Source organism: Tachysurus vachellii, chromosome 19, assembly GCF_030014155.1.
Source record: "Tachysurus vachellii isolate PV-2020 chromosome 19, HZAU_Pvac_v1, whole genome shotgun sequence".
Lineage (NCBI taxonomy): Eukaryota > Metazoa > Chordata > Actinopteri > Siluriformes > Bagridae > Tachysurus > Tachysurus vachellii.
The window spans coordinates 18,633,722-18,647,966 of NC_083478.1; the positions used below are offsets into that span (position 1 = coordinate 18,633,722).

Consider the following 14,245-nt stretch of genomic DNA (forward strand, 5'->3'; position numbering starts at 1 on the left):
TCAGACTCGGTGTACTCTCTCTCTGTGTGTGTGCGCGTGTGTGTGTGTGTTTTTACACACCCTGTGTGTCCTAAATACGTAGCATGGTGTAACGGCCCCCTTCCTTTCAGGTCTCTTTGGTTGACGTCTGCACCGTTTTGGAGCAGAAACTCACACGCTATTAAAGAACCCTATCAGGAGAAAAAATATTAGGTTCCGTATCAAATTCATCGATTTTCTGATTCACTACCTAGGACTAAATGTGCGACTCACTCCGATCACGGCCTGTATGAGCGGGCTCTTGCCCTCGTCCTCCTCGTTGGCGGAGTTGACATCAGCGCCGTGAGCCAGCGCTTCGGCCATGACGGGCAGATTACGAGCCTGACATGATTTATAGAGCAGTGCGCCGGGATGCAGCTCACGTACATCCTCAGGGTCTGATGCCTCCGGCTCCAGCTCCACTTCACCGCTCGAGTCCTCCGACACTTCACACTCTGCACGCACACACGCACACACACCAGATGGCTGATTGTTTATCTATTCTTTCATCTTCTGGAATTTACTTGCACTTTCTATTAGGTTTCGCTACACACAAGCACACACAAATATCTTTTATCTCTTTTTTTTGTAATTAAACACTAACATTTTGCACTAAACAAAACAACGAACTTCTTAATAACCACCATTTCAGAGCCTTGGTCTTCCAGTTGAGGCTGTAGTTGCATTCATACTCCATGTGCTTTTATTGTCCTTTCTCTTTGGCTGTATGTCGTGCCCTGGACGTATACGTACGTGTCTTTGTTTTTGTTTTTTGTTTTTGTTTGGATATTTTGCATTTATTTATTTGGTCTGTGAACAATATTACACAGAAATAGCCGTCGGTGCGACTGCAGATCCTGCTTAAACTCTGTGTGACGGTGTGTAACGGTTGGCGGTGTGTAAGTCTCACCCTCCTCGGTGACGCTGTCTACCACCGAGCCGAACAGAAGGACGTCGGTGCTGCCGTCGCTGCTGCCTCCCAGACCGCTGTCGCTGCTGAGACCTGCAGGACCAGTGAGCGCCAAACCACAGGCGTGTTACACTCTCACACTCCTACTTTCACTCACAGTGACATCACAAGTGGGATCTGGATCTTACTTCTTTTCCAGGCCCTCTACATCAACCCGAGCTGCACGATTAGCTCTCGCATCTGATCAGTAAGTCTGTATCTAGGGTTACAATCTCTTCCGAGACTGTATTATAAGCTCTTCTAGAGTGAGACGTGCTGCACTAATGGACCGCGTGGACTTTACTTACTCTATTTAATAGAAAGAATGGAAGAACGCTATGAAAGTCCACACTCTGTCTCAGGATAATCTATCGTTCTTCCTGTTGTTTGGGCTGTAACACTTACTGCGAGGCCCTGAGCTGGTGTCAAAGTAGGAGAACAGCGAGTCCAGTTCATCAGGACAGAAGAGCGAATCTCGCCGGAACTTTCTCTCCAAAACGCTGGTGGCTGATGGACAAGATGTAGCGTAGATGTAAAGACAGGTTCAGTCTGGACATCAATCAGAAATCAATATAAACGACTAAAGACGAGAGATGTCACCTGAGCAGAGGGACCCCGAACTGGGATCCTGTCTGTATTTCCGCCGGTGTTTGGGCACGGTAATGGCGCTGTTGTGGCGTCGGCACTTTTTTGCAGCCCACCGCCTCTCTGATTTCCTCTCGCTGTTCGCCAGGGCTTCTGCTGTCGCCATCTTCTTCAGGAACTTCTTTTCTACGTACTTGGCTCGAATCCACGCTTCCTTCTCTTGCCTGCGGTCGGTTAAGCGGGTGAAATAAAATAGCGGAAGTGAAGAAACTCCAGTCTGTACAAGCTTGAGTAAAAGTGTAAAAGTCTTCCTCACTCACCTGGGGCTGTTGGCTCCCGGCTTCTTCGTGCCCTGCTCCTCGCACGTGCCCTCGTAGATGTGGTTTATAACGCTGTTACCCAGCTCACACATCAACTGCAGGCAAAGCCGCACATAAAGAAGGGTTAGAACTACACAAACACAGCCATCTAAAAACATAAATAAATAAATAAATAAATAAATAAATCATGCCAGATCACTTCTGCTAATGTATTTGACCGGAGACATGGTGAATTCCCCCCTTTATCTAATTGGAAATCGGACACTTGCAGTGAAAGGCTGATAAATGAGGCCTACGTTCTCCCACACCTGCGAGTCAGGGCTAATCTTACATCGAATAAATGACAACAGAAGAAATTAAGTGAGTTTCTGGTGTCAGCTGTTACACACCACTACAATACTGCGCCGTCACTTTAAACCTTATTCATCTCCGGTCACTTTCACAAGCGTTTTTTTTTTTTTTTTTTTGGCATTCACTAAATTCCAGGGATTTCGTTACCACGAAATAAAGTGGACGTGTTTTTCCGGAGGTCTTGGGAAAAAAAAAAAAAAAAAAAAAAAAGAGCATACTACGAAAGACAAAACAGTCATACAGGTAGATTTATTTTAGAAAACAAATAAACAACCAAAAACTACGGTTATAGTTATGGTTAAGGTTAGGGATAGATGATCAAATAGGCCACGCCTACCCGATGACGCAATATCTGTTACGCTGTTCTGAAATCCCTGGAAATAAGTGCATCCCGTTTTTTTTTGTTGTGACACTGTGTTAACTGTCGAATCTAATTGTCACGTTAAAGGACATTTTGGGTTTGGATATTTGAGGTTCTGCTGCCAGCAGACAGAACAGCTGGAGTAAAGCCCACATACTGTACACGTTGATGTCTAACTGATCAGATCGTATTAAAGGAAGTGGTGGAAATTGTGTGCATTTTTCTGTGTAGTGTGTCACTGTAGATAAGATGGATACAGATAGCAATAAATAAATAAATAAATAAATAAATAAATAAATAAATAACAAATGAATAAATAAATAAATAAATAATAAACCACCTTTAGCAGCTCAGGTTCCCACGAGTCCAGGGTGAGAGAGCGGACTTTGGAGCAGTGCACCCCCAAACTCCTGAATGGAGAACAAACACACACACACACACACACACACACACACACACACACACCAATGAGTTGCTGTGTGCCACACGTCTGACAGTTGTGTTGTACTGTACATAGTTATGACACAGAGAAAAGGCTGCCATAATACTTTAGATGCTAATTGTTCACTTCACACAGACATTCTTTCACGAGAAACCTGTCCGGATTAAAAAGGAATCTCGAGCTCTCGCGGTTCTCTCACAGAAAGAAACTTTCGCTCTTTCGACTGCAGACGTGTTTCTGAGCCGGGTTTGAAGGCTGAAATTACAGAGGTGCAGAGCTGCTTTCCTTAGAAACTGAACAGATGCCCACCCTTTCTCACATCAGCGTGTGTGTCACTGCGTATCCGGGCAACCCGGTTAGAAAAAAAATGGAGAAAAAAAAAGAAGAAGGTTGCCTGGCCCTCGGCGTGAGAAAAGCGGCCACCGGAGGGAGCATTAGTATTCACGAGGTGGTCTGAGAGTACTGAAGGGATCTGCATAATCTGTCTGGGCTGTGAGAAAAACACCAAGGACGGTTTGAATCTGAAGAAAACTATAATATTTGATATAACATAAGATTTTAAATGATATTACACAAATTATAAAGTTATGACACTTCTCTTTAAATGCGTACAAATCGCTTACTCAAATCTCAGTAAAATAAACTTTTTTTTTCCCACAGATTGTATTATGGTTTAAATAAACGCACGAGTCTGAAACATATTAAATTGTAAAGACAGAAATAAATCCAAGCGTGACTTAGTGGATTAGTGTTATAAGAGTGTATATTAGACCTAAACACACTCGTTACAACCTCCTGTTCCCACTGTACCTGCGCGTGTTACCTGTGTATGCCGGAGCACTCGATGCACAGCAGGATGCCCAGGTTGATGCTGGCCCAGCGTGGATCGGCCTGGCCGCAGTCGCAGCACGCCTCGTTGCCCGGCACGCACTGCACCCTCTGCAGCACGCTCTCGGCTCTCGCGCTGCGCTCTCGCGGCTCACTGGCCGAGTCGATGCTGCTGGTGGAGGGAGACGCCGTTCGGTCGAGACGCTGAAGGAGAAAATAACACACCGTTATAAAGCCTACACATTCTACATACCACAAAACTAAAATTCATGTATATTAATATTTTATGGGTGATATTATACTGGTTTTTTGTTTTTTTATCAAACTAAAGAAACACAGTGTAGTGTGTATGTGTAGTGTGTAACCTCAGTGTAGTAGCTGTCTGGACTCTCTCTGTAAGCCGAGGCGATGCTGGCCTGTACTGCTTGGATCCAGGCCTGTCGGAGCTTCTCTGATTCAGCCTGCAGCATACAGCTCCTGCAACATACAGTATCATCATCATCATCATCATCATCACGGTGTCTGTAGGACAATGGAGTCAGTATGTAGTAGAACTTACTTTGAAGGAGACACCACTTCAAAGCAGAACCTCCTCTCGATGTCCTCACAGGGTTTCACCGAACACAGTCTCAGGTCCTCTACCACCACAGTCAGTGAGTCCTACAGGACAAAACACACTGGATAAAATCCCTGAAACCATGGAACGCCAACACTACAGAACACCGCAGCATTGATGTTTCATGCAATCTTCTCCTTTAAACAACCCAGTGGCAAGTTTTCACGCAACAAACATGCAGCGCTTTCTACATTTTTTTTTTTTTTGCTTATTGTACTTCTCATGGCATAGGATTTGTCTTACTGAGCTCATCAAATATACCTAAATTTCCTTTCCCCTTGCAATCAGGCTTGCAGATCACATGGTAATCCGGCACAACACATAATTCTAAAAGAAATGTGTGTGTGTGTGTTTAAGAGAGAGAGAGAGAGAGAGAGAGAGAGAGAGAGAGAGTGTGTTGCTCTTAACCTCTCTGACTGACTGCATGTGTCTGAACGAGGATGATGAGGATGAAGAATACTTGCCTTCAGCTTTTTCTGATAGACCAGCTGACTGTTCTGGATGGAGAACCACCGCCTGAGGAGACATATAAATGACACAGACGGATGCAGGACGAACGCACTGATAATGCTGTAAATCAAATATTACTTGGAGCCAAATGCAGACTAGAGGGTCGTGTCTGGCTCCATCATTTCCTGTGGGTGGATCACGACTATTTTCCAGGCTGTTCTCCTCACCTGTTCCACGTTTTGAAGGCGTTACTGGCTCGTTTGAACAGGTAGCCCTCCATCACTACTCCGTTTGGGGCGTCAACATTGAACTCCACCTTCGGGTCATCGTAGGCAAAGTCCTGATTCATTAAAAGACAGAAAAGACTCCTTGATTAAAAATGGTTACAAAGGAACAATCTCAGGCTTTGCTAAAAATCATTTCAATCACTGACTCTTAGCCTCTTAGTCACAGATAACTTTACAAAAAGTCTCTGATTCCTGCCTCCAGTGATGCTTCCTAAAATGATGCGATATTTGACATGCGATATAAGAATTGTCTAGAAAGGTCTTAAGAGATGCAACCAATCAATATATGCTTACATACGAAAGTGAAACACGCTATAGGGACAAAAATATGTGGTCAACTGATCATCACTCCTTCATGTTCTTGCTGGAGGTCCCATACCAAAACCTTGGGCAAAAAGGCTTTGAATCCCAGCGAAGGGAAATCTTAATGCTACAACATACTAAGACATTCTAGACAATTATCCCCTTAGTGTCCACCTACCATTTTTCATATAGTGGTCAAATCTTACCATGAAGAAGGGCTTCAAAAAAAAATATACAACCCAAAACATTAGACCAGAATAAACAAACCACAGAACTGTCACTGTAGTGACACCCACGTGTTGTTTGGTGAAATCTTCTCCCTGGGATTTAGATGATTCCTTGTGAGAGTCAGTAGGAGATTCCTTAAACTGACTACTCTAGTGATATCTATACGCTACTGTATATATTCAATATCCAAACATTAGCATTTGTTTCAAAGAATAAAAAAACAACACTAAAAGAAATAGTCTTGGGTTACTATGAGAGACTTATATTTCCTCCCTTTTCTGAGACTACACCAGGGTGACTATGTAAACAGTCTAGCCGTTTCACATAAGACCAAGAATTATTAGAGCTTCAGAGCGAACGTTTCACTCAACTAGTTAACAACACACAGAGACTTTAGCACTTTATTTCTATATTTATTTCACTATAATTCAATAAGAAATAAGATTGAAGGAGAAACAATATCCATATTAAGATCACAAGCAACAATTTCATCTCTTAGTTAAACCCACAAATACAGTTATTATTATTATTATTATTATTATTATTATTATTAATAATAATACTTTAACTGAGTTCTAACAAATATTGTGCTGTTTAAACATTTTAACAATTTTAGTGCAAACCAGTGACTCAAAAATAAGTAAATTAAGTTCAGGACATAATGTGTTTGTTGAAAGATCTTAAACAAAACAAAACCAACATAACCAAAACAAAAACACAAAACAAAACAAACCACAAAACAAACCAACATAACCAAAACAAAAACACAAAACAAACCAACACAAAACAAAACCACAAAACAAAACAAAAACACAAAACAAACCAACATAACAAAACAAAAACACCACAAAAACAAAAGCAAACACAAAACAAAAAAACAGAAAACAAAAAACAAAACAAAAACACAAAACAAAAACAAACACAAAACAAAAAACACAAAACAAAAAACAAAACACAAAACAAAAACACAAAACAAAAAAAAACACAAAACAAAACAAAAACACAAAACAAAAAACAAAACACAAAACAAAACAAAAACACAAAACAAAACACAAAAGTGCTAGTTTTTCACGCTATATCCTACGACTTTGAAAATAAATGTCAACAGAAAGTAAGTTTACCGACCAGCGTGACGTCCAACCTGCCGAAGATCTTCAGCTTTACGCTTTTAAGGTATTCCAACATGATTATTTATTAATACTTTAAACACATTTAAACTAAACATCAGTCACTTTGGTCATGGAGACCTGAATCTGTGCAAACGCGCGCACCGCTTAACGCGCATGCGCAGAGAACGGCACGATTATCGAGCGCTCAGTAATTCAAGCAGGAAACCATGGAGACGGGCGAAAGCAACACATGTAGTGAACAGTGAACATTGCACACTGCACACTCGTTTATAACACTTTATTCAGTACCGTATGTAGTGCACTTGTGTAGGGAAAGCAATGTCATGTGGAATTAAACCAATGTTTGTTAGCAAAAAAAACAACAACAACCATAAATAATCTATAAATAAATTGATTATATGTGTATAACTATTAAAATGTGTATTGTTATAGTTTGTGTAGTCATTATTATTATTAGTAGTAGTAGTATTGTTTTTGTTATTACGATCGTTATTATTATTATTATTATTATTATTATTATTATTATTATAAGTATTATTGTTATTAATATTATTGTTTTTGTTATTATTATCATTATGATTATAATGATAATAATAATAATCATAATCATTATTATTATGATTATGATGATTATTATTATTATTATTATTATTATTATTATTATGTGTTGTCAAAGGCTTTTTTTTTTACTTTTATTTATATCTTTTAATGTTGGTAGTCCTTTGACTTTCAGATGTGTGTGTGTGTGTGTGTGTGTGTGTGTGTGTGTGTGTGTGTGTGTGTTACTGATGGGGGCTTGTGTGTGTTTTATATAACCTCAATCTGACTGAATAATAAAAACCATTCATTTTTAAAGCCCAAGGTGTATCAAAGAGCAAAGAACAACATTTAATATTATACAAAAAATATAGGAGCTGCTGGAGGTGAACTACGTACAAACATATTAGAACCAATATTATGGCTTGTTTTTTTTAAACGACAGAATATATATGTTCATCATTAACATCTTTTCTCATTTGGAGTTGATCTTAGGTTATTTTCGAGATATCTGAAACTCTGCAAGTCCATTCTAGGACTTGCAGCTACACATTGTCCTAATTTCACTTCCTGTGCACACACACACACACACACACACACACACACGACTAAAAGCTTTTCTAAAAAAAAAAAATAAAACCTCAGTGCATGATGTGCTTTACAAACCTTTCAAAAGAAGGGGCATCACCCAATACTGACCTCTGCCATGAACCAGTCATTACTAACAGATTATAAACAAGTGTACAGAGAGCAAACAGACCCACATATGCAGTGTTTAGTTCATCTGAAAGAAAGCCTTAAGTGAGGAAGAGGAGAACTTTATGAGAATATTGACCTTTGCCTACTTTTAAGTGAACTAGCTGAACCAGTACATGATGCTATGAATATAATATGTTCTTACACTAGAGGCTCGGTGTTCTTCTGCACTTGATTACTGATCAAACCGAAGGGTTTTATTGGTAGATTTTCAATCCAGGAGATCGACTGATCTCACAGATTCATGCTTCAGCTGTTTCTCACGCTCTATAAGGAGCCGTTATTTTGAGCGATCGAATCGAATGGAAACTGAAAGCAGCTTCACACTTTTTTTAAGTGCACGCAGAGAGATATTTCTGTCAACCCTCAGCATCCACAAGTGTAACCCTCAGTGGTGTTACATTTATAATCGAGGTTACACAACATAACACAGGTTATCCTCTTGTGTTAGTGGACAACAAACACGGTGTAGAATAATGTGAATATGATATAAACAAAATATAAAATAAATGAATAAATAATATAAAACTAGAAAACGGATGGATTTGTTTCTTCCTGAAGTTTTTAAACAATAAAAAAAAAAGCCCCAAATACTGTACGTCACTGACATCTACGTACAAGAAGATTACGTAGGGAATAAAAAAAAATGACAAAAAAGTAAGTAAAGTATTTCTCAGTATATCTCTAGGTTACAGCTTTATCTCTAAAGGTTAAACAGTGCCCTAGACGTCGGACTATAAGACTTCAAACGATGTCCAAATATCAGTCATGAAAGGATTTACATGGAGATAAAAACTGACCTGTAGAAGAGTCTGTGATGTGATGATCATTCCAGGACAATCCCAAATGGAAAGGAAAAAAAAAATAATATTAGATATGATTTAACCTGATCTTCACATGCCAGAGATGAGAAATGTAAGGACTGAACTGTCAAGAGTAACATTTACTACATTAAAGGTGCGGTGCACGATGTTTGAAAGCCGATGTTGACATTTGAAATCACCAAAACAAACACGCCCCTAACTCAAATAGGTGTCACGTCGGTTTTGATAGCTCCGCCCACACATACATACGTAACCCAGGCAACTATTATGGCGGAGCCTGCTGGGGCGGCTGGCCGAGGGTATATATTTATCAATAAATGAACTCAATGAGTAACACTATGGTAATACAAATGTGTTTTTGTAGTACTGTGTGTTGTACCGTGAAAGGTTTAGCTCCGTTTCACGCAGAAGACGGCGTTCAACACCTAGAACCCGAGGCAGAGGTAACGGCAGGTATCCGCCATGTCAATGTTTCAATCGCTTTCAGCTAATGTCACACATGCGCACTGAACACTGACAAGACACGCCCCTTTCTGCTCATTGGCTGCACGTTTGTTTTGTTCGTCGGCCCGACTCTGTTTTTTCAAACATCGTGCACCGCACCTTTAACATTCGATAAATTTGCGTATACGTTATTTGTGAAAAATCATTTTACACTTCAGATAACTAATAGTGTAGACGTGTGTCATGCGAACCCGCTGTTGTATCGTAGCGTGTTTGTGTTCCATGTCTCTTTTCTCCATCGCTGAATCGATCACCAGCTGGTCCAGCTACGCATTAAAAACATACACAGACATAAGGCACCTTGAATACTTTACATTCTTTTTGCCTCCTTTTTTTCATGATGTCATTTCTACTATGACCGAACCACAGTCATAACTATGAAGCATGGTGGTGGGAGCATCATGCAGAACTGCTGATCTCCTGCATCCAGGCTTATCAAACGCCACAGAGGTTTAAAAATTCATCACTTCGGTGTCACTACTCAGAGAGGATGACCGAGTCTGTCACCTCACCTCTGCTGCCAGCTTCTTCATGTAGGGGTCGAGTTCATCTAGCAGATTGAAGCCCTGCTGAAAGAGCGAGTACTGGGCGTGCATGAATGACAGCATCTGGAGAGAAGAGAAGAGAGGAAGAGGAAGAGGAAGAGAAAAGTCCGTTTTGGAATGATATTCAGGTGCTTTCATTTCAGCAATGACCACAGTGTAATTTGATTTGAGGAACTTACTGCATCTAGGATCTCAAATTTCTTCTTGGCCTGAAGGACGTTGATCTACGAAGGAGACAAAAGTCCAAGCTAAGATTTGTTCGCTGCATTATTTAGCATTTATGGATGGAGTCTCCAGTGTCAAAAATGTAAAGCTGTAATGTTAAGATTTCAAATACAGGAAAGTGTTAAAAGTGTGTGTGTGTGTGTGTGTGTGTGTTACCTGCAGAACGTAGTCCAGTGCTAGATGGCGGTAGCACTTGCGAGTGATGTTGAGGGTGCTGGTGGCCTCCTCCACCTCGTGCGGCTTGTTCTTCGGCGCCTGAGCGTTCTTCACCTGAGCGATCTCCAGGTCTTCACGCACCTTATCGAAGTGCTTTTTTGTTTCCTTGAACTTTCGCACATCTCTGATACACACACACACACACACACACACACACACACACAACCGCAAAGTAATATCATTTTTACAAAGGTCATTTTTAGAAAGTCCATGCATCAGTAGTCTGCGCTCAGAGTGTGTGTGTGTGTGTGTGTGTGTGTGTGTGTGTTTGTTTGTGTTTTAAATCTGGAACAGTAAAATGCCGGATTACAGAATGTCTTAATCTCCCTGAGCTAAATGTCAGCAATGTGTGTATGTGTGTGTGTGTGTGTGTGTGTGTGTGTGTGTGTGTGCGTGTTTGTAAAACCCAGGTCTCTCCCATTTCCTCCACACTGCACTGAGCTCGTAGCCTACAGCAGTACATCCCACGTGAAGGAAGCTTCCTACTGAAGCTAGCGTGAGTCTAAAACGAATCAGTATCAGTTCTGCAGCGTTGTCTCATGTAATAAGACATGTGCATCCTATGCTAACTGCTAACGATGCTAACGAGCAGCTTGGTTTCGCTTGCAAAACAACGAGAAAAGTCTCTGCAGCAGCATTTCTGCATTGTTTTGGGAATCAGCGGTGCGACAAAACCTTTGTTACTGAACAGTAAATAGTATTAAATGTGTGAAAGTTAGGTGACGTTTTTGATGGAAATGAATTACATCATAAAGTGCAAATGTTTCAATTGTTTGTCATCACATCATAATAAATAAGTGGAAAGTTATCTTATGATAGATGTTAGTGTCTCATTAAAAGGTTTTCAGTCATGTTTTTCTACGTGTTATGACATCATAAATTGGAAGAGTGGATCTTACAGCAGCATAAAAGTTATCAGCCAATCAGGGTGCGATATGCAAATGTACGTGAATGTGTATTTCAGAACTTACTCTTTGACAAAATTGTGCAGCTGCTGCTTCACAGACCTCTGTGCCTGGTCAAACAGGATCTGAAATACAGAACCGCAGTAAACAATGTTAGTTTGTTTACAGGCCACATGCACGGAGAGACGTGCGTTTCACCAGCAGAGGGCGATCTCATCCTGGTTCTTTTACTGTCACACGTGTGTGAGAATTCCCTTCCCACCCACCCACATGCAGCACTCTGTGATCCTGCACACACTCATTCATATTCAGCTGTGCATGCAGTGTGAGGAGCTTTCTGCTGATCGGAGCTGCCACGCTGCGCTCACTGCAGATTAAATAGGTCAGTCGAACAGGGAGGGCTGGAAAATAAGAGTGAAAGGCACAGCTGGTGCAAACAAAGCCTGATAATAATAGATGGGGGGGGGGGGGGGGTGAGGATACAGGTCTTCCATGGAGAGAGAGCGAGCGAGAGAGAGGGGGGGGGGTGAGGATACAGGTCTTCAATGGAGAGAGAGAGAGAGATGGACAGAGAGAGATACAGGGAGATAGTGAGGGAGAGAGAAATAGAAAGAGAGAGAGGGAGAGAGCGAGATAGGCAGAGAGAGAGGGAGAGAGAGAGAGAGAGAGAGAGGGTGAGGATACAGGTCTTCAATGGAGAGAGAGAGAGAGAGAGAGAGAGAGAGAGAGAGGGTGAGGATACAGGTCTTCAATGGAGAGAGAGAGAGAGAGAGAGAGAGAGAGAGAGAGAGAGAGAGAGAGGGTGAGGATACAGGTCTTCAATGGAGAGAGAGAGAGAGAGAGAGAGAGAGAGAGAGAGAGAAATCTGAGATTTCAGCACTTGTGTGTGTTGAATGTTCCACATGATGCAGCACACAGACTCATGGTCTCTGAGCCACATCTTTACATTCTATGATAAGATGAATGCAGGCAGAAATACGACCCTACTGGAGGCTGTAAAATGCTCAGCGGCTTTGTGAGATGTGATTCTCCTGAAATCTCCAGGTGGTCACTTCAGCAGAAAGTCAGGCGGACGAATAAAACCTCTGGACATGTCTGTGTTCCTCTCGTCATGACAGTCCTGAGTGTAGTTACAGGGTAACTCTAAAACCAATGAAATCTGAGTAAATGCAGATAAATCTGATGCGTTTAGAGTTTATTTGTTGGTTGGTGCTTTTTAAGAGACGTCCATGGCATGATTTCATATTGAAATCATTTTAAATGTCATATTACTGAGAAATCAAATAAAATAGTGGAGATAAAAGATCCAGGGAAATGGGAGGAGTCAGGGGGCGTGGCCAGGAACCAGCTCTAAAGTGCTGGTTAACTGGAGAGACTAAAGGACTGAAGCAACATTCATTTTCTACCGCTTATCCGAACTACCTCGGGTCACGGGGAGCCTGTGCCTATCTCAGGCGTCATTGGGCATCAAGGCAGGATACACCCTGGACGGAGTGCCAACCCATCACAGGGCACACACACACACACTCTCATTCACTCACGCAATCACACACTACGGACAATTTTCCAGAGATGCCAATCAACCTACCATGCATGTCTTTGGACCGGGGAGGAAACCGGAGTACCCGGAGGAAACCCCCGAGGCACGGGGAGAACATGCAAACTCCACACACACAAGGTGGAGATGGGAATCGAACCCCCAACCCTGGAGGTGTGAGGCGAACGTGCTAACCACTAAGCCACCGTGACCCCCCCCTGAAGCAACGTTCTCGGAGTTAAAAGTATCGAGAGGTACAAAGAGGAAGAATAACACGAGCTCAGGAACCAGTTCTCACAGTTCGCTGTTCACAGAATCCCGAGATTGTGAGCAAATATTTTCCAGGAAACCTTTTATGACAGACATCCCTGAGTGAAGCCTGTACCGTTTCGCTTATCCTTCACCCTTTCGTCTGGCCTTTTAGACGTCATGCTGCAGCCCTCTTCGTTTCCTTCCTTCCTGTCAGTCATCCCCATTACAGATGGGATGACTGATCTCCAGGAGGATGTGAAGTCGAATCCAGATGTTGACACAAGCTTCCATGACTTCAAGAGCGTATTGATCATCTAGAACCAGGTCTTTCTGTTTCGACAGCCAAAGCACCGGCTCTGAACCAGGAAAAGTGGTTCTTAAGTAGCACCAAAACGTTGCTGGTCTAGACTTAAGAACCGCTTGTGTCAGGGGCTGTGGGCGGGGCTGTTGGCGGTGCTACTGTTAGCGCATTTGATAATGTACCTTAAGTATACTAATGTTTAATACACTTTTACTTTACCGCGATATGACACATTATCAGCAGACATGATAGTAGGTAGCTAAATGCTAAGGCTAACTTTTTTCTGTGTTAATGATAAAATAACGTTATGTACTTTCTCGATAACAACCTCCGTTTATACAGATTACATGGAGCTGCACGTACACGTCGGATTCGCCGCGTTTGGGTGTTAATGTAGGTTCACAAAGCCATGAGCATTAACAGTAAAGCAACATCCGCCATTGTTGTTGTGTTTGTGTTTGTCGCTGCTGCGCTAACGTTGCTGGGACACGTGACACGTATTCAGTGACGTCAGACTCGGCTCTGTGACGCTCTCTAGCCGGTGGAAAGGCAAACCGGTTCTTAGAAGGTTCACCAGTGGAACCAGCACCAGCGCAAGCTCTGAACCAGCACCCGGTTCTTTTTGGTGGAAAAGGGACATGAGTGTCTTCTCCGTGTTCCTCTGCACACTCGCTGTACCGGATCTCTGGACGTATAGACATCTATCTAGCTGCCGTTTCTTTGTCTCCGTCCTCGACACTCTTCAGAAGCAGGGTCGAGCGAGGTCACGTGCTTC

General features: G+C 42.0%; 1 protein-coding gene across 3 annotated transcripts in view; it reads right to left on the reverse strand.

Moving 5' to 3' along the window:
- Positions 1-14,245, reverse strand: part of acap3a (ArfGAP with coiled-coil, ankyrin repeat and PH domains 3a) — a 52,923-nt gene that overhangs the window by 6,969 nt on the left and 31,709 nt on the right. Inside the window, exons 5-22 of one of the 3 annotated variants that reach the window (XM_060894211.1) lie at positions 11,447-11,505; positions 10,416-10,599; positions 10,214-10,258; positions 10,002-10,097; positions 9,681-9,755; positions 8,962-8,973; positions 5,148-5,260; positions 4,935-4,986; positions 4,414-4,514; positions 4,220-4,331; positions 3,850-4,058; positions 2,925-2,994; positions 1,873-1,967; positions 1,568-1,776; positions 1,373-1,474; positions 929-1,021; positions 253-473; positions 61-170 (exon numbers count right to left, since the gene is read on the reverse strand). In XM_060894211.1, coding sequence (XP_060750194.1) covers positions 61-170; positions 253-473; positions 929-1,021; positions 1,373-1,474; positions 1,568-1,776; positions 1,873-1,967; positions 2,925-2,994; positions 3,850-4,058; positions 4,220-4,331; positions 4,414-4,514; positions 4,935-4,986; positions 5,148-5,260; positions 8,962-8,973; positions 9,681-9,755; positions 10,002-10,097; positions 10,214-10,258; positions 10,416-10,599; positions 11,447-11,505 — 1,958 coding nt within the window. Of the gene's footprint in view, positions 1-60; positions 171-252; positions 474-928; positions 1,029-1,370; positions 1,475-1,567; positions 1,777-1,872; positions 1,968-2,924; positions 2,995-3,849; positions 4,059-4,219; positions 4,332-4,413; positions 4,515-4,934; positions 4,987-5,147; positions 5,261-8,961; positions 8,974-9,680; positions 9,756-10,001; positions 10,098-10,213; positions 10,259-10,415; positions 10,600-11,446; positions 11,506-14,245 lie in introns of all 3 variants that reach the window. The other 2 variants (XM_060894210.1, XM_060894212.1) reach the window with 2 other exon arrangements.